Here is a 20384-nt window from a genome sequence, read left to right as displayed (position 1 = left end):
GGATCAGTAGCTTCTTCTGATTCATTCTGATTGCAATGTTGTGGCTTCATGGAAGAACGCTTTTGTAAAGAACATTGCTTTCACTATTTTTGTCTCCTTTTTGGGACATTGGACCATGTGCTGATCTCTATATTTCAACTGATAAAGCAACACCTACTGTACAGACACAGCTTGATGTGTGTGTGTGTTTGTGTGTGTGTGTGTGTGAGTGTGTGAGAGAGAGATTCTTAAGTGGTGAGAACAGCTAGACAGACGGTTTCACAGCAATCAGAGCTGCTTATGGTTTACTTCGATTTCCTGCACAGGACGATCGATAGGTATTGATGTATGTGTCACACACACGCCTCCCCAACCATCCCCTGGCTACAAACAGTCTGAAACCAGGAAGACGATCTCTCTCAAAACAAACATCTCGTATCCGTCTGCAATCAATGTTTCTCTAATCTAACTCTAAATGCATTTAGTAGAACATTTCACGACTTGAAGAGAAGCACAATGTTTATCACAGTCTGCAAATGACAAGCGGTGACACTGGCCAATTAGTCTCGCGTGTGTGTTTGTGTGTCCGCACGTGCCTGCATGGGTGCATGTGTTTGTATCTGCGTGTTGTTTCTGTAGTGGAAGTTTCCAAGTCCAGTCATTTTATGGTTGGCTGATAAGTGCCTCCTCATCCATAATGAATATACATACACTGAACAAGAATATAAATGCAACATGCAACATATTCAATTTTTTTTTACTGAGTTACAGTTCATATGAGGAAATCAGTCATTTGAAATACATGTATTCGGTCCCTAATCTATGGATTTCACATGACTGGGAATACAGATGTGCATCTGTTGGTCACAGATGTTGGGTTTTTTAAAGGTAGGGCCGTGGACCAGAAAACCAGTCAGTATCATTTGCCACACCTGTCAGGTGGATGGATTATCTTGGCAAATTTGTGCAAAACATTTGAGAGAAATGCGCTTTTTTTGCCACATGGAGCATTTCTCTGATCTTTTATTTCAGCTCATGAAACATGGGACCAACACTTTACATGTCATGTTTATATATCTTTTCAGGATACTTTATGGGCTTCCTCCACTCACTGTGGTGGCGAGATATAAAGTATTCAGTGTCCATTTAGCAGACCGCTCTTATACAAAGCCACACACAGTAAGTGCCTTACAGGCTGGTCCTCATTTATAGACTGTATGCATAGAGATGTACAGTATTGTGGTGGCAGAATGTGGAGTTTTCCACAACAGTATGTTCCATAGTCCCTCTCTTACTCAGGTTCCTCTCATGCATACAGAATTGGGTTTTACAGTTCACATTGTTTTGAGCAGCCGGTAGGCTCGTGACAGGGATACAGACGGTATATTCTGGGCCTCTGACACTTGCCGTCCCGGTGATGTGAGTGGTGATGTATGTTGATGCAGTGGATCCTAGTATTTTGGTGCGCGGTAGCAATAGGTACTCTCTGGTACCTAATTCAACACAATTGTACCAAATTATGCCTATGCTTGTGAAACCCCTAAAAAAATAGCTTCATAGGCTATTACTGTTTAATTACCATTTTACCTCGGAAAAATCGGGCAATTTCAGTAGGGTACAATTAAGTGCTACCATGATACTGTACGGCAGGGCGGCAGGTAGCCTGGCGGTTGGGCCAGTAACCGAAAGGTTGTCGGTTTGAATACCCGAGCAGACGAGGTGAAACATCTGTCGATGTGCCCTTGAGCAAAGCACCTAACCCAGTTTGATCCAGGGGCATCTTCCTACTATGGCTGACCCTGATTCCACTGTACTTATCCGGTGTACATTTACATTTAAGTCATTTAGCAGACGCTCTTATCCAGAGCGACTTACAAATTGGTGCGTTCACCTTATGACATCTAGTGGAACAGCCACTTTACAATAGTGCATCTAAATCTTTTAAGGGGGGTGAGAAGGATTATTTTATCCTATCCTAGGTATTCCTTAAAGAGGTGGGGTTTCAGGTGTCTCCGGAAGGTGGTGATTGACTCCGCTGTCCTGGGGTCGTGAGGGAGTTTGTTCCACCATTGGGGGGCCAGAGCAGCGAACAGTTTTGACTGGGCTGAGCGGGAACTGTACTTCCTCAGTGGTAGGGAGGCGAGCAGGCCAGAGGTGGATGAACGCAGTGCCCTTGTTTGGGTGTAGGGCCTGATCAGAGCCTGGAGGTACTGAGGTGCCGTTCCCCTCACAGCTCCGTAGGCAAGTGTATTTGACATGTAAGGGCTCACACGCAAGCACACAGGTACAAAGGGCTGGGGATAGAATTAAGATTGGCTCTGGTCCTCTTTCTGTTAAACACACCGGCAGACATGGCAAAATGACCAAATGACAGAGAGAGAGAGCACGCTTAGGATGGGGCTCAGTCACGGGACAGTCCCTGCTCTCGTTTTGAGACACACTCGCCAGGCAGGGTTAGCACTGGGGACTGAAGCACATTTTCACCAAACACCTCTCCTCTGTCTGTTTATACACCATGCTGGCAAACCCATTCTCATCAACCTCTCTCGCTGTGGTGTTGAACGTGATGCTCTGTGTTGTTGCTATTGTTGACCAGACTAACGGGGTGTGTTTCTCGTTTGCGTTTGTTTTCCAGTGTGTAAATTCAAAGCTCACAAGCGGTGTGCCGTCAGGGCCACCAACAACTGCAAATGGACCACACTGGCCTCCATAGGGAAAGACATCATCGAAGACGAGGATGGGGTGAGTGTGTGGGTGTGTATTCATGTACAGTTCCTTCGGAAAGTATTCAGACCCCTTGTCTTTTTCCACATTTTGTTACGTTACATCCTTATTCTAAAATGTATTCAATTGTTCCCCCCCTCATCAATCTACACACAATACCTCATAATGACAAAGCAAAAACTGAAATATACATTTACGTAAGTATTCAGACCCTTTACTCAGGACTTTGTTGAAGCACCTTTGGTAGCAATTACATTATTGAGTCTTCTTGGGTATGATGCTACAAGTTTGGCACACCTGTATTTAGGGAGTTTCTCCCATTCTTCTCTGCAGATCCTCTCAAGCTCTGTCAGGTTGGATGGGAAACGTTGCTGCACAGCTGTTTTCAGGTCTCTCCAGAGATTTTCGATCGGGTTGAAGTCCGGGCTCTGGCTGGCCCACTCAAGGACATTCAGAGACTTGTCCCGAAGCCACTCCTGCATTGTCTGGGCTGTGTGCTTAGGGTCGTTGTACTGTTGGAAGGTGAATCTTTGTCCCAGTCTGAAGACCTGATTGCTCTGGAGCAGGTTTTTATCAAGGATCTCTCTGTACTTTTCTTTGTTCATCTTTCCCTTAATCCTGACTAGTTTCCCAGTCCCCGCCTCTGAAAAACATCCCCACAGCATGATGATGCCACCACCATGCTTCAACGTAGGGATGTTGCCAGGCTTCCTCCAGACGTGACGCTTGGCATTCAGGCCAAAGAGTTCAATCTTGGTTTCATCAGACCAGAGAATCTTGTTTCGAATCTTGTTTAGGTGTCTTTTGGCAAACACCAAGCGGGCTGTAATGTACCTTTTACTGAGGAGTGGCTTCCGCCTGGCCACTCTACTGTAAAGGGCTGATTGGTGCAGTGTTGCAGAGATGGTTGTCCTTCTGGAAGGTTCTCCCATCTCTACAGAGGAACTCTAGAGCTCTGTCAGAGTGACCATCGGGTTCTTGGTCACCTCCCTGACCAAGGCCCTTCTCCCCAGATTGCTCAATTTGGCCGGGCAGCCAGCTCTAGGAAGAATCTTGGTGGTGCCATGGTGGTTTCAAACTTCTTCCATGCCTTTCCAAACATATTTCTGTTTTTTAGTTGTAAGAAATTTGCAAACATTTCTAAAAACCTGTTTTCGCTTTGTCATTATGGGGTATTTTGTATAGATTGCTGAGGATTTAACAAAATGTCGAAAAAGTCAAGGGGTCTGAATACTTTCCGAAGGCACTGTATATCTGTGTGTGTGTGTGTGTCCTTGTGTACATACTTGTGTGTGTGTGTGTCAGCAACTGATGGCACGAGAAGGTAGAAAATAGAATAATATATTTCTACCCCTGATAAACGTTGTACCTGACTGACTCACTCCTCATGTCCTGTAGATTGCCATGCCCCACCAGTGGCTGGAGGGGAACCTGCCTGTTAGTGCCAAGTGTGCTGTGTGTGACAAGACGTGTGGCAGCGTGCTCCGACTGCAGGACTGGCGCTGCCTCTGGTGCAAGGCCATGGTGAGTGTGTGCGTGTGGAGTGTGTGTCTGTGTGTATGGTGTGTGTGTGTGTTCTAACACAAACTCTGTGTTTTTCCAGGTACACACAGCTTGTATGGACTTGTACCCCAGGAAATGTCCCCTGGGCCAGTGTAAAGTCTCCATCATCCCTCCTACTGCTCTCAACAGCATCGACTCGGATGGTACACACACATAAACATACACACACACACACACACTTCATTACAATTACAATTTCCAGGAAAGGCTTACAGAATATCAAATCAAATCAAATGTATTTATATAGCCCTTCGTACATCAGCTGATATCTCAAAGTGCTGTACAGAAACCCAGCCTAAAACCCCAAACAGCAAGCAATGCAGGTGTTGAAGCACGTTGGCTAGGAAAAACTCCCTAGAAAGGCCAAAACCTAGGAAGAAACCTAGAGAGGAACCAGGCTATGAGGGGTCCTCTTCTGGCTGTGCCAGGTGGAGATTATAACATGGCCAAGATGTTCAAATGTTCATAAATGACCAGCATGGTCAAATAATAGGTCTGGGACAGGTAGCACGTCCGGTGAACAGGTCAGAATTCCATAGCCGCAGGCAGAACAGTTGAAACTAGAGCAGCAGCACGGCCAGGTGGACTGGGGACAGCAAGGAGTCATCATGCCAGCTAGTCCCGAGGCATGGTCCAAGGGCTCAGGTCGTCCGAGAGAGAGAGAAAGAAAGAGAGAAAGAGAGAATTAGAGAGAGCATACTTAAATTCACACAGGACACCGGATAAGACAGGAGAAGTACTCCCGACACATAAACTACTGCAGCATAAATACTGGAGGCTGAGACAGGAGGGGTCAGGAGACACTGTGGCCCCATCCGATGATACCCCCGGACAGGGCCAAACAGGAAGGATATAACCCCACCCACTTTGCCAAAGCACAGCCCCCAAACCACTAGAGGGATATCTTCAACCACCAATTTACCATCCTGAGACAAGGAATAGTGTAGTCACATAGGATGTCTCTACACCCAAATGGAGAATGAGATTTCTCAATGACATTATTCTTTCTTCAATAAAACATGTATTACTGACCGGTGGAAAGTGGAGTGAATTGCAGTGCAGATGAATGTTATAAAGGAGTCACCTCATTGGCTTTGCTAATTTCCTCTCAGAATGACCTGGGGATGATTAAAACAGAGAGAAATGAATCATTCTCCAGACACACACACACACACACACACACACACACACACATACACATCCCAGCGTTGTATTCATTAGGGAGCATAATGGAAATAATTGTTAAATGTTGTGCTGAGGAAATAAGCATTTCTAATAGGATAAGTCCAGGTAGTCCCTTCCTGTTTCAGTCCCCTTTCTTCCCTTTGGTTCCCAATGGACACAACCCAGATTATGGTGCTGTATAAAGCTGTATCACGTGATGTAAACTATGGAAGAGGAATGTAAATATTAGTGTTTTCACTCTAATACTAAATATCACCTTCTGGTGTGGAATTTATACACTCTCTTGGTTGCTCCCACCAGTGTGTATGTGTGTGTGTGTGCGTGTGCGTGCGTGTCAGGAAATTGTGCGTGGGTATTGTATTGACGGGTATATCAAATAGATATTTCAGGCAGGTGCACACACACAAACACAGAGTCGTTCTCAGGGTGATCATATTGACTAACTTGGAAAGGTGTGGAAGAAGAAAGGAGGATCAAAAGAATAAACAGATGATTGGATGAGAAATGAGAGGAGTTTGAGCTACAAAAATCTCTACTTACCCCTCTATCTCCCACTATCTCTGTTCCCGCCCCTCTATCTCCCACTATCTCTGTTCCCGCCCCTCTATCTCCCACTATCTCTGTTCCCGCCCCTCTATCTCCCACTATCTCTGTTCCCGCCCCTCCATCACCCTCTCTCTCTGTTCCCGCCCCTATATCTCTGTTCCCGCCCCTCTATCTCCCTCTATCTCTGTTCCCTCTCCTATAGCTCCGTCTCTCTGTTCCCGCCCCTATATCTCTGTTCCCGCCCCTCCATCTCCCTCTATCTCTGTTCCCTCTCCTATAGCTCCCTCTCTCTGTTCCCGCCCCTCTATCTCCCTCTCTCTGTTCCCGCTCCTATAGCTCCCTCTCTCTGTTCCCGCTCCTATATCTCTGTTCCCGCCCCTATATCTCTGTTCCCGCCCCTCCATCTCCCTCTATCTCTGTTCCCTCTCCTATAGCTCCCTCTCTCTGTTCCCGCCCCTATAGCTCACTCTCTCTGTTCCCGCTCCTATAGCTCCCTCTCTCTGTTCCCGCTCCTATAGCTCCCTCTCTCTGTTCCCTCCCCTCCATCTCCCTCTATCTCTGTTCCCTCTCCTATAGCTCCCTCTCTCTGTTCCCGCCCCTCTATCTCCCTCTCTCTGTTCCCGCTCCTATAGCTCCCTCTCTCTGTTCCCGCTCCTATAGCTCCCTCTCTCTGTTCCCGCCCCTCTATCTCCCTCTATCTCTGTTCCCTCTCATATAGCTCCCTCTCTCTGTTCCCGCCCCTATAGCTCACTCTCTCTGTTCCCTCTCCTATAGCTCCCTCTCTCTGTTCCCGCCCCTATAGCTCACTCTCTCTGTTCCCTCTCCTATAGCTCCCTCTCTCTGTTCCCGCTCCTATATCTCCCTCTCTCTCTGTTCCCACCCCTCTCTCTCCCTCTATCTCTGCCCCTCCCCCTCTGTCTCCCCATATATCCCCATGTCTCCCTCCCTTCTCTCACCATGTCTTCCCCTCTCCCTCTTTTCCTCTCCTTCTCGTTCTTCCAAATATCTTTCTCTCCCTCTTCAATGTATTTAACCCCTCCCCCTTCCACATGTCAGGATTTGCCCTCGTCCCAGTGCATGCTTGAGAGGGCTCTAATCTAATTGGCTGCTAGCTGACTGTGGCACGTGCTGAAACATTGTGACTTTCCTCCCCCTCTCCTCTCCCATCTCTGCTCCGCCGCTGCCAAGATTAGAGAGAGAGAGAGAGAGAGAGAGAGAGAGAGAGAGAAGGTGGCAAAGAGAGAGAGAGGGATAGAAAGATGGAATGAGAAGAGAGGCAAAATGAGAAGCGTAAAATAATGATAGAGAGAAAAGAGAAGCAAAGAGATGTGGAGGATGGAGAGAGCAAAGGACAAAGAGAGGGGGATAGAGAGAGGGGGATAGAGAGAGGGAGAAAGGAATGACAGAAAGAGAGTGAAGGAAGAGAGAATGAGAGTGTGGATGGCAGCACCCCTGGGGACTGTCACCATCCGCCCCCGCGCAAGCACACACACACATACATACACTCAAACTTAAAGCCTTTTCACACAGAGTAATGTTGACACACAGGAGGCGTATCAATCTGCCATATGATAAATCCTATAAACGCACAGGCTCGTTGTCCACAGTGTGTCTCCTGCTTAGAATGTGGGCTAATACCGCACGTGCCACACACAACTGCACAGCCTGACTCAGTACTGTGATACACACACACACACACACACTTTGATGCCTCAATGATGTTGCAGCGTGTGGGTGTTATGATACAGTAGTTAATGGGTTGATCCAGCATAGTAGAATCTCTCTTTTCTTTTCATCTCTTCGTCTTCTCACATCCCTTCTATTAGTCACTGTGACACGGCTCAGAGTCTAGATATTGTTAATACACTTTGGATTAACCAGTGGATTTGACAGTGATAAGCAACGTGATAAATGTGGTAGAGATGAACAAGTATACATGTAATTGCTTCTGATGTCCTATCTACAGTGTATCACCATCTACAATAGTTCCGTACCGTTTATCAGATCACGTCTACATTTGATTTACTACTAGAATTGGCTAGTACTCTTAATATTTGAGCACAGATTCATTAATCTATCTATTCATCAATCCATTCAGTCATTCAAACCTTCATTCATGGGGTGGCAGATAGCCTAGTGGTAGAGCGTTGGACTCGTATCCGGAAGGTTGCAAGATCGAATCCCCGAGCTGACAAGGTCGAAATCTGTCGTTCTGCCCCTGAACAAGGCAGTTAACCCACCACTCCTAGGCCGTCATTGAAGATAAGAATTTGTTCATAACTCACTTGCTTAGTTAAATATAAATCACTTTTTCATTCAATGTAATAACATTTTTTTTTGTGTATTTGTGTTCAGGCTTCTGGAAGGCCACCTGTCCTCCGTCCTGCGCCAGTCCTCTGCTGGTCTTCGTCAACTCCAAGAGTGGAGACAACCAAGGGGTTAAATTCCTCCGACGTTTCAAGCAGCTCCTTAACCCTGCTCAGGTGTTTGACCTGGTCAATGGTGGACCACATCTAGGGTGAGTCGGCTTGGCTAGTGGAAACCGCTCTGCATCACCACGCATAATAGAGCGGCAACTCTGATGGTTTACAAATGCAAGCAAGTTTTGAAATGATTATGTTTTAGTCCAATATTATATCAGTTTGGGCTTTTTGCGGTCAATTTGCAGTCGATAAATGATTTGTAATTTTGTTCCGGCCTGATTCACTGACTGAACATCTTGTCAAAGAAATCAAATTTATTTTGGGAGATCATCAGAAAGAACTTCTAAATTCAAGGCAGGAGATACAAAATGATTCAGAAGAGAATAGAAGACATTACTTTTTGTTACTTTTTTTCTCAACTTGTTTCTATTACTTTTTAGTACGTCAAGCAAACTTACAGAGAAGGTAGCTAGCTAGCCAGCTAGCTTTTAGCCATGGATTGTGCTCCTTACATTGTTTAGTACCAGCAAAACACCAACATCCTGGAGTCGCCTCTTCACTGTTGACGTTGAGACTGGTGTTTTGCTGGTACTATTTATTGAAGTTGCCAGTTGAGGACTTGTTAGGCGTCTGTTTCTCAAACTAGACACTCTAATGTACTTGTCCTCTTGCTCAGTTGTGCACCAGGGCCTCCCACACCTCTTTCTATCCTGGTTAGAGCCAGTTTGCGCTATTCTGTGAAGGGAGTAGTACACAGCGTCGTACGAGATCTTCAGTTTCTTGGCAATTTCTCGCATGGAATAGCCTTCATTTCTCAGAACAAGCATAGACTGGTGAGTTTCTGGCAATTTTGAGCCTGTAATCGAACCCACAAATGTTGATGCTCCAGATACTCAACTCCCAGATCCCAGAACAACAGCAAAAGACCTTGTGAAGATGCTGGAGGAAACAGGTACAAAAGTACCTATATCCACAGTAAAATGAGTCCTATATAACGAGTCCTATATTGACATAACCTGAAGCCACTGCTCCAAAACCGCCATAAATAAGCCAGACTATGGTTGGCAACTACACATGGAGACAAAGATCGTACTTTTTGGAGAAATGTAATCTGGTCTGATGAAACAAAAATAGAACTCTTTGGCCAAAATGACCATCGTTATGTTTGGAGGAAAAAGGGGGAGGCTTGCAAGTCGAAGAACACCATCCCAACCAGCATCATGTTTTTGGGGTGCTTTGCTGCCGGAGTGACTGGTGCACTTCACAAAATAGATGGGATCATGAGGGAGGAAAATTAGGTGGATATATTGAAGCAACATCTCAAGACATCAGTCAGGAAGTTAAAGCTTGGTCGCAAATGAGTCTTCCAAATGGACAATGACCCCAAGCATACTTCCAAAGTTGTGGCAAAATGGCTTAAGGATAACAAAGTCAAGGTATTGGAGTGGCCTTCACAAAGCCCTTACCTCAATCCTGTAGAACATTTGTGGGCAGAACTGAAAAAGCGTGTGCGAGCAAGGAGGCCTACAAACCTGACTCAGTTACTCCTGCTCTGTCAGGAGGAATGGGCCAAAATTCACCCAACTTATTGTGGGAAGCTTGTGGAAGGCTACCCAAAACGTTTGACCCAAGTTAAACAATTTAAAGGCAATGCTATCATGTACTAATTGAGTGTATGTAAACTTCTGACCCACTGGGAATGTGATGAAAGAAATAAAAGCTGAAATAAATCATTCTCTCTACTATTATCCTGACATTTCACATTCTTAAAATAAAGTGGAGATCCTAACTGACCTAAGACAGGGAATTTTTACCAGGATTCAATGTCAGGAATTGTGAAAAACTGAGTTTAAATGTATTTGGCTAAGGTGTATGTAAACTTCCGACTTCAATTGTATATACGGGGGGGATACAACCTTCACAGCTCTGCAGATTTTGCGTTGAGTATTAGATCATTTATTTTGGTACTGTCCATATGTAGCTTGTTTTTAGTCACACGTCCAGGAATGGCTGAAGAATTGCAACACTTACCTGGAGGTAACTGCAGATAGCAAATACTGGGTGATTTGAAAAGTCATAGTCAATGGATCAAAAATATGAGAATTATTTTAGCAAAACTATTTGTCTTAAATTTACAACCTGTAGAAACATTTGTGAAACATCGCAGCACAGTTGAAAAAATATATGGCAAATAGAAATCCAATAGGGATGGTGTTAAGAGAGATGGAACGAGTTGAATGGAGCTGAAAGGTGGGACTAATAACAACAAGATACTAATGTAAAATATACTGTGTCCGTAAAATGTATATAGTATGTATAAGCTGGAAGTAGAAGCCTACGGGTTGTTGTTAATTTGTTTACTCCAATTAGGGGAGGGGTGGTAGGGGTATTGTAAAATAACAAAGGAAAACATACTTTTATAAAGATATGTTACAGTACCAGTCAACTTTTGGACACACCTACACATTCAAGGGTTTTTCTTTATTTGTACTATTTTCCACATTGTAGAATAATGGTGAAGACATCAAAACTATTAAATAACACATATGGAATCGTGTAGTAACCTATTTTTTTTTGAACAAATCAAAATATATTTTATATTTGAGATTCTTTAAAGTAGACACCCTTTGCCTTGATGATAGCTTTGCACACGCTTGGCATTCTCTCAACCAGATTCATGAGGTAGTCACCTGGAATGCATTTCAATTAACAGGTGTGCCTTGTTAAAAGTTCATTTGTAGAATTTCTTTCCTTAATGCTTTTGAGTCAATTAGTTGTGTTTTGACAAGGTAGGGGTGGGATACAGAAGAACAGCTCAAATAAGCAAAGAGAAATGACAGTCCATCATTACTTTAAGACATGAAGGTCAGTCAATCCTGGAAAATTTCAAGAACTTTGAAAGTTTCTTCAAGTGCATTCGCAAAAACCATCAAGCACTATGATGAAACTGCCTCTCATGAGGACCGCCACAGGAAAGGAAGTTACCTCTGCGGCATAGGGTAGGTTAATTAGAGTTAACTGCACCTCAGATGGCAGCACCAAATAAATGCTTCACAGAGTTCAAGTAACAGACACATCTCAACATCAACTGTACAAAGGAGACTTTAGGGAAATTACCAATACGATGTTTTATGGACCCTGGCCAAGGTCCTTCTGGAGACAGAGAGAGAGAGGGGGGAATTAGAGGGAGCCTAAGATCACACAGTACACCAGATAAGACAGACTGACCCTAGTACCCCGGCACATGCAACATAGATACTGGGGACAGAGACAGGGTGGCTGGTGCCCTGATCAGGGAAGAACAGGGACAGAAGCTACACTGTTCAATGACTCTGACACTAGTACCATTCCTCTGTGTGCTCTCCAGGCTGCGTCTCTTTCAGAAGTTTGATAACTTCCGGATCCTGGTGTGTGGAGGGGATGGGAGTGTCGGCTGGGTCCTCTCTGAGATAGACAAACTCAACCTCCACAAACAGGTAAGAACCCCCCCCCCCCCCGCCTGTCTCCCCCACACACACTTCCCCTCTCACTCTCTCCCCCCCTCTCTTTCTGTCTCCAGTGCCAGCTGGGTGTGCTGCCCTTGGGCACGGGAAACGACCTGGCGCGGGTGCTGGGCTGGGGCCCATCGTGTGACGATGACACGCAGCTTCCCCAGATTCTGGAGAAACTGGAGCGGGCCAGCACCAAGATGTTGGACCGCTGGAGCATCATGACCTACGAGATAAAGCTCCCCTCCAAACACAGCGGGCCCGTCACACCAGACGACACTGACGACGGCCAGGTACACAACATCTGACACATTAAGATTTGGAGGTGTTTTATAATGTAACGGTATCCCCCTGGCCTTGCTTAGTTTTTTGCTAATTCTGCCTTTCTCCTCTCTCTGTGTCCCCAGTTCCAGATCTCAGCATATGAAGACTCGGTAACTGCCCATCTCACCAAGATCCTCAACTCTGATCAACACTCTGTGGTCATCTCCTCCGCTAAGTGAGTGTCTCATCTCAACACTGCTTACTGCTAAATGGCTGCTGACAATTTCATTTAATGTGAACTCACGCTCTCCTTTCACCCCCCGCTTCTCTCTCTCTGTCTCGCTCTCTCTCTCTCTCTCTACTCACTCTCTGTCTCTCTTTACTCTCTTTCTTTCGTCTCTTTCGACTCTCTCTACTCTCTCTACTCTCTCTCTACTCTCTCTCTCTACTCTCTCTCTACTCTCTCTCTCTACTCTCTTTTGACTCTCTACTCTCTCTACTCTCTCTCTACTCTCTACACTCTCTCTCTACTCTCTTTTGACTCTCTACTCTCTCTACTCTCTCTCTACTCTCTACACTCTCTCTCCTCTCTCTCCTCTCTCTCTCTCTACACTCTCTCTCTACACTATCTCTCTTTCTCTACTCTCTCTACTCTCTTTCTACTCTATCTCTCTCTACACACTCTCTCCCTACTCTCTCTACTATCTCTCTACTCTCTATCTACTCTCTCAATACTCTCTCTCTACTCTCGCTCTACTCTGTCTACTCTCTCACTGTCCTTCCAGGATCCTGTGTGAGACAGTAAAGGACTTTGTTGCCAAAGTGGGGAAATCTTACGAGAAAAGTATTGAGAATACAGACGAGTGTGACACTATGTCTCTCAAAGTAAGTACCCCCCCCACACACACACACACACACACACACACACACACACTAACCTAACTCTCCTTTTCCCAACAGTGTGCCATCCTGAATGAAAAGCTAGATTCACTCCTCCAGACCCTCAACACAGAAGCCCAGTCACTCCCACCACCTCTTCCCCTTTCCACACCACCAATCGTTGAAGAGGAGGAAGAGGAGGAAGACGAGGAGGAGGAGGTGAGCGAGGAGTCGTTGACCGAGCTGAAGGAGAAACTGGAAGCGGAGGAGAGCGAAAAGGGAGGAGAGAAAGGAAGAGGTTCGCCACACAAGCTGTTCAGAGCTAAAGAACAGCTGATGTTACGAGCCAACAGCCTGAAGAAGGCTGTACGACAGATCATTGAACAGGCCGAGAGAGGTACGTAGATATAGAACATAACAGATCATTGAACAGGCCGAGAGAGGTACGTAGATATAGAACATAACAGATCATTGAACAGGCCGAGAGAGGTACGTAGATATAGAACATAACAGATCATCGAACAGGCCGAGGGAGGTACGTAGATATAGAACATAACAGATCATTGAACAGGCCGAGAGAGGTACGTAGATATAGAACATAACAGATCATCGAACAGGCCGAGAGAGGTACGTAGATATAGAACATAACAGATCATTGAACAGGCCGAGAGAGGTACGTAGATATAGAACATAACAGATCATCGAACAGGCCGAGGGAGGTATGTAGTTATAGAACATAACAGATCATCGAACAGGCCGAGAGAGGTACGTAGATATAGAACATAACAGATCATCGAACAGGCCGAGGGAGGTACGTAGATATAGAACATAACAGATCATTGAACAGGCCGAGGGAGGTACGTAGTTATAGAACATAACAGATCATTGAACAGGCCGAGAGAGGTACGTAGATATAGAACATAACAGATCATTGAACAGGCCGAGAGAGGTATGTAGGTATAGAGTATGACAAAACGGATCAGACATACAATATAATAGAGCCTATGGCAAGTCTTTCATGCATGTTTCAGAGAAAATACAATGGAATCCAGATTGTAAAACCATAAAAAGTATCGGCAATCACTGTGTCGAGTAATACAAAGTTGTAGTGTCCAATTTCTCCCCTTTCTCCCCGTCACTCCCTCTCTCATCGTCCCTCTCTCATCGTCCTCTCCCCCTCCTCTCTTACCCTCTGGCACTGCCCCCTCTCCCTCTAGTGGTGGATGAGCAGAATGCCCACACAGAGGAGCTGGAGCTGCCGTCCCCGTTGGAGTTCAGGAAGGAAGGAGAGGAGGACAACAGGGACAGTGAGAAGGACGAGGACACCAAGGAACTGGAAGCCGTGCCATGTGAGTCTCTCTCTCTCTCTCCCCCATCCACCCAGTCCTCTTTAGATCTAGAGGAGTGGATAGGGAGTAGGGGCCAAGGGGCCATTTGAATACAGATAGAGTAAGTTGTATCATACAAGAAATCACGCAGGATCTAAACACCACCAGCTTAGTGGCCACAGAGAACACAGACTCTGTCTGACAAGCCCACACACATGATGTTTCCTGCTCTAAATATAGGATGTTGTTTTTGTAATAAGCATAGATGGGAAACCATTCTCTGTATTCCTCACTATTGGATTGGTATTGGTATTTACACAGAGTGTGTGTCCTTTAGTGTGTGTGTGTGTCCTGTAGGAAGTGTCATTGTCTGTGGGACAGAGGCACTTCCTTTGTATTTTTATTTTTATTTTTTACAAGTAATCTGCTTATTGCTTCAGATCAATGGGGATGTCACTATATTATCCTGCGTCCTCCCTTTGTTCTATCTACTCTCTCTAGATCCTTAGTACATACAGTAGTAGCAGACAGTGAATGTCTCAGTACTCACATTTCTGGTATGTCTCGGTCTTTCTCCCTGGTCTCTTTCTCCTTCCGTCTCTCTCTGGTCTCTTTCTGGTGTCTCTCTCTCTCTCTTTCTAGTGGCTAAGAGTCCATGTTCTCCTCCTGAGAGGCATGTAAGTCGCAGCAGCCAATCCTGTGGCTCGTTCTCCATCACGCCCTTCACCACTAGCAAGGAGAACCTGCCTGTACTCAACACACGCATCATCTGCCCTGGTACATCCTACGGTATATGCACTCATGTGCGCCGCGCACATACATGCGCGTACACACTTCCCATTAGCGGTCTTCACGGGTCCACCCAAACACAATTACGTGGCATCTGACTAGGGACCCGAGCGGGTCCAGATTCTGACAGAATTCTAAATTCTCACGTGTCCTGGTCGGATCTGATATGATCGTCATGGGTCTTGGGTATGTGTAATTATAACTGATTTGCCCGTAAGGACCTGAATGCGACTGCTGCAGTATGAAGAGAGAAAAAATTGTAGGCTATTATTTATGCTTCTGCTCTTGAGGGGCGTGTAACTTGTTGTTGTCGGCCAATCACAAGTCATTGTCAAAGTGGCTCCACAGTCAAAAAGCCTCAGTGTGTGGGAAGCAATGTAGGAGATATATAATCGATTTAAAAGTTCAATTAGAAGGATGGACTAAAACGGCAAGAGCCAACAGCTACTTAGTTTGAAGAGAGTTATTCACTTATTTGTAATTGTAGAACGGCAAGGATTAGACCATCAGACCAGAGAATCTTGTTTCTCATGGTCTGAGAGTCATTTAGGTGTCTTTTGGCAAACTCCCAGCTGGCTGTCATGTGCATTTTACTGAGGAGTGGCTTCTGTCAGTGCTGCAGAGATGGTTGTCCTTCTGGAAGATTCTCCCATCTCCACAGAGGAACTCCGGAGCTCTGTCAGAGTAAACATTGGGTTCTTGCTTACCTCCCTGACCTCCCTTCTCCCCCGATTACTCAGTTTGGCCGGGTGCCCAGCTCTAGGAAGAATCTTGGTGGTTCCAAACTTCTTCCATTTAAGAATGATGGAGGCCACTCTGTTCTTGGGGACCTTCACTGCTGCAGAAATGTTTTGGTACCCTTCCCCAGATCTGTGTCTCGACACAAGCCTGTCTCGGAGCTCTACGGATAATTCCATTTCTTGGTTTTTGCTCTGACATGCACTGTCAACTGTTTAAGCTTATATAGACAGGTGTGTGCCTAGGTGCTATCTAGAACCTTAAAGGGTTCTTTCAAATCAAATCAATTTTATTTATATAGCCCTTCGTACATCAGCTGATATCTCAGTGCTGTACAGAAACCCAGCCTAAAACCCCAAACAGCAAGCAATGCAGGTGTAGAAGCACGGTGACTAGGAAAAACTCCCTAGAAAGGCGAAAACCTAGGAAGAAACCTAGAGAGGAACCAGGCTATGTGGCGTGGCCAGTCCTCTTCTGGCTGTGCCGGGTGGAGATTATAACAGAACATGGCCAAGATGTTCAAATGTTCATAAATGACCAGCATGGTCAAATAATAATAAGGCAGAACAGTTGAAACTGGAGCAGCAGCACGGCCAGGTGGACTGGGGACAGCAAGGAGTCATAATGCCAGGTAGTCCTTAGGCATGGTCCTAGGGCTCAGGTCCTCCGAGACAGAGAAAGAAAGAGAGAATTAGAGAAAGCACACTTACATTCACACAGGACACCGAATAGGACAGGAGAAGTACTCCAGATATAACAAACTGACCCTAGCCCCCCGACACATAAACTACTGCAGCATAAATACTGGAGGCTGAGACAGGAGGGGTCAGGAGACACTGTGACCCCATCTGAGGACACCCCCGGACAGGGCCAAACAGGAAGGATATAACCCCACCCACTTTGCCAAAGCACAGCCCCCACACCACTAGAGGGATATCTTCAACCACCAACTTACCATCCTGAGACAAGGCCGAGTATAGCCCACAAAGATCTCCGCCACGGCACAACCCAAGGTGGGGGGTGCCAACCCAGACAGGTTCTCTTTGGGAGAACCCTTTGAAGAAACCTTTTTGGACCTGTGAAGACCTCTACTTCACAAACACACTTCATCTGCCATGGTTTGCGCTCATGCGTATACACACATATCTATTGTCTGAAATGATACACACACATCTGTCATGGTTTGCGCTCATGCGTATATACACACATATCTATTGTCTGAAATGATACACACACATCTGCCATGGTTTGCGCTCATGCGTATACACACATATCTATTGTCTGAAATGATACACACACATCTGTCATGGTTTGCGCTCATGCGTATACACACATATCTATTGTCTGAAATGATACACACACATCTGCCATGGTTTGCGCTCATGCGTATACACACATATCTATTGTCTGAAATGATACACACTTCATCTGCCATGGTTTGCGCTCATGCGTATACACACATATCTATTGTCTGAAATGATACACACACATCTGCCATGGTTTGCGCTCATGCGTATACACACATATCTATTGTCTGAAATGATACACACACATCTGTCATGGTTTGCGCTCATTCGTATACACACATATCTATTGTCTGAAATGATACACACTTCATCTGCCATGGTTTGCGCTCATGCGTATACACACATATCTATTGTCTGAAATGATACACACACATCTGCCATGGTTTGCGCTCATGCGTATACACACATATCTATTGTCTGAAATGATACACACACATCTGTCATGGTTTGCGCTCATGCGTATACACACATATATATTGTCTGAAATGATACACACTTCATCTGCCATGGTTTTCGCTCATGCGTATACACACATATCTATTGTCTGAAATGATACACACTTCATCTGCCATGGTTTGCGCTCATGCGTATACACACATATCTATTGTCTGAAATGATACACACACATCTGCCATGGTTTGCGCTCATGCGTATACACACATATCTATTGTCTGAAATGATACACACACATCTGCCATGGTTTGCGCTCATGCGTATACACACATATCTATTGTCTGAAATTATACACACACATCTGCCATGGTTTGCGCTCATGCGTATACACACATATCTATTGTCTGAAATGATATACACACATCTGCCATGGTTTGCGCTCATGCGTATACACACATATCTATTGTCTGAAATGATATACACACATCTGCCTTGGTTTGCGCTCATGCGTATACACACATATCTATTGTCTGAAATGATATACACACATCTGCCATGGTTTGCGCTCATGCGTATACACACATATCTATTGTCTGAAATGATATACACACATCTGCCTTGGTACAAGTGCACATCCCACACACACACACAGCACTGTTTAAGAACAGCCCTGTTTCTCTGTACAGGTTTGCGTGCTGGTCTGGCAGCTTCTATAGCTGGTAGCTCCATCATCAGTAAGATGCTGCTGGCCAACATCGACCCATTTGGTGCTACGCCCTTCCTGGACTCTGACCTGGACTCAATGTAAGATCCTCTGACCTCTACCCTTCAACCCTTCATAAACCCTGACCTCCTGGACTCGCTGTAAGATCCTCTGACCTCTACCCTTTAACCCTTCATAAACCCTGACCTCCTGGACTCGCTGTAAGACCCTCAGACCTCTGACGTCTAACCTTTAGGCTACCATATTCAGAATGTTCCCGACTTGACCTTTTTGGCGACCAGATCAAAACATTAATGTTTTCAGTTTTCAGCTGAATTGTAGTTTTCTGAACTGCCCTTTATCTATATCTCCCACACAGAGAGGGCTTTAGTGAGAAGTGTGTCATGAACAATTACTTTGGCGTTGGGCTGGATGCTAAGATCACCTTGGAGTTCAACAACAAGAGGGAGGAACACCCAGAGAAGTGCCGGTGAGCTCTAGGTTTATTTCTCCTCTCTCACCCCTCTCTACTGTCCTCTCATCCATCTCTCTCCTCTATTCTCTCCCCCTTTTCCCACATTTTGTGTACACTCCTTTCTCTTCCTCACTCTGACTATCCTCACGCCGTCTCTCTCTCTCTCTCTCTCTCTCTCTCTCTCTCTCTCTCTAGGAGTCGTACTAAGAACAGGGTGTGGTATGGTGTTCTGGGCACCAAGGAGCTCCTCCAGAGAACCTACAAGAACCTAGAACAGAAGGTTCAACTGGAGGTGAGAGAATTAGAATTACCATAGAATTAGAATTACTAGAAGGGTCTTACCCATTCAGATCAATGTTTAGTGGTCGATAGAATGGCGGCCACATAGGGTGTACCACAGGGAATGATAACCAGTCCATTGCATTTGGAAAATATTCACACCCCTTCACTTGTTCTACGTTTTGTTACGGTACAGCCTTATTCTAAAATGGATACAAAATCATCAATCTGCACACAATACCCCATTACAACAATAAGAAAGCAGGTTTTTCAAATTTTGAGCAAATGTATTAAAAATAAAATACAGAAATATCTTATTTACACAAGTATTCAGACCCTTTGCTATGAGACTAGAAATTGAGCTCGGGAGCATCCTGTTTCCATATATCATCCTTGAGATGTTTCTACAACTTCATTGGAGTCCACCTGTGGTATATTAAATTGATTGGACATGATTTGGAAAGGCACACACCTGTCTATATAAGGTCCCACAGTTGACAGTGCATGTTAGAGCAAAAACCAAGTTATGAGGTCGAAGGAATTGTCCATAGAGCTCCGAGACAGGATTCTGTCGAGGCACAGATCTGGGGCAGTGTACCAAAAAATGTCTGCAGCAGTGAAGGTCCCCAAGAACACAGTGGAATCCATCATTCTTAAACGGAAGAAGTTTGGAACCACCAAGACTCCCTAGAGCTTGCCGCCAGGCCAAACTAAGCAATCGAGGCAGAAGGGCCTTGGCCAGGGAGGTGCACAAGAACCCAATGGTCATGCTGACAGTGCTCCTGAGTTCCTCTGTGGGGATGGGAGAACCTTCTAGAAGTAGAACATTCCCTGCAGCACTCTACCAATCAGACCTTTATGGTAGAGAGGCCAGATGGAAGCCACTCCTCAGTAAAAGGTATATGACAGCCCTCTTGGTGTTTGCCAAAAGACACCTAAAGGACTCAGACCATGAAAAAAGATGGTCTGATGAAACCAAAATTAAACTCTTTGGCCTGAATGCCAAGCGTCACTTCTGGAGGAAACCTGACACCATCCCTACGGTGAAGCATGGTGGTGGCAGCATCATGCTGTGGGGATGTTTTTCAGCGTCAGGGACTGGGAGACCAGTCAGGATTGAGTGAAAGATGAACAGAGAAAAGTACAGCGATCCTTGATAAAGACCTGCTCCAGAACGCTCAGGACCTCAGACTGGGGCAAAGGTTCACCTTCCAACAGGACAATGACCCTAAGCACACAGGCAAGATAATGCAGGAGTGGCTGCGGGACAAGTCTCTGAATGTCCTTTAGTGACCCAGCCAGAGCCCAGACTTGAACCCGA

General features: G+C 45.4%; 1 protein-coding gene across 6 annotated transcripts in view; it reads left to right on the top strand.

The window, feature by feature from the left end:
- The window catches only part of LOC115111091 (diacylglycerol kinase eta-like), a 75546-nt gene that overhangs the window by 43377 nt on the left and 11785 nt on the right, over nucleotides 1-20384 (top strand). For 3 of the 6 annotated variants that reach the window (XM_065012997.1, XM_029637462.2, XM_029637549.2), the window contains 14 exons: nucleotides 2615-2721; nucleotides 4102-4227; nucleotides 4307-4409; nucleotides 8353-8515; nucleotides 11788-11896; nucleotides 11980-12201; nucleotides 12316-12407; nucleotides 12958-13057; nucleotides 13133-13448; nucleotides 14269-14400; nucleotides 15022-15156; nucleotides 18293-18410; nucleotides 18689-18799; nucleotides 18980-19076. In XM_065012997.1, coding sequence (XP_064869069.1) covers nucleotides 2615-2721; nucleotides 4102-4227; nucleotides 4307-4409; nucleotides 8353-8515; nucleotides 11788-11896; nucleotides 11980-12201; nucleotides 12316-12407; nucleotides 12958-13057; nucleotides 13133-13448; nucleotides 14269-14400; nucleotides 15022-15156; nucleotides 18293-18410; nucleotides 18689-18799; nucleotides 18980-19076 — 1931 coding nt within the window. Of the gene's footprint in view, nucleotides 1-2614; nucleotides 2722-4101; nucleotides 4228-4306; nucleotides 4410-8352; nucleotides 8516-11787; nucleotides 11897-11979; nucleotides 12202-12315; nucleotides 12408-12957; nucleotides 13058-13132; nucleotides 13449-14268; nucleotides 14401-15021; nucleotides 15169-18292; nucleotides 18411-18688; nucleotides 18800-18979; nucleotides 19077-20384 lie in introns of all 6 variants that reach the window. The other 3 variants (XM_065012881.1, XM_029637213.2, XM_065012905.1) reach the window with 1 other exon arrangement.

Source organism: Oncorhynchus nerka, linkage group LG1 (genome assembly GCF_034236695.1).
Source record: "Oncorhynchus nerka isolate Pitt River linkage group LG1, Oner_Uvic_2.0, whole genome shotgun sequence".
Taxonomy (NCBI): domain Eukaryota; kingdom Metazoa; phylum Chordata; class Actinopteri; order Salmoniformes; family Salmonidae; genus Oncorhynchus; species Oncorhynchus nerka.
The sequence above is the reverse complement of the archived record's forward strand: the minus strand, read 5'-3'. Positions and strand labels throughout refer to the sequence as shown.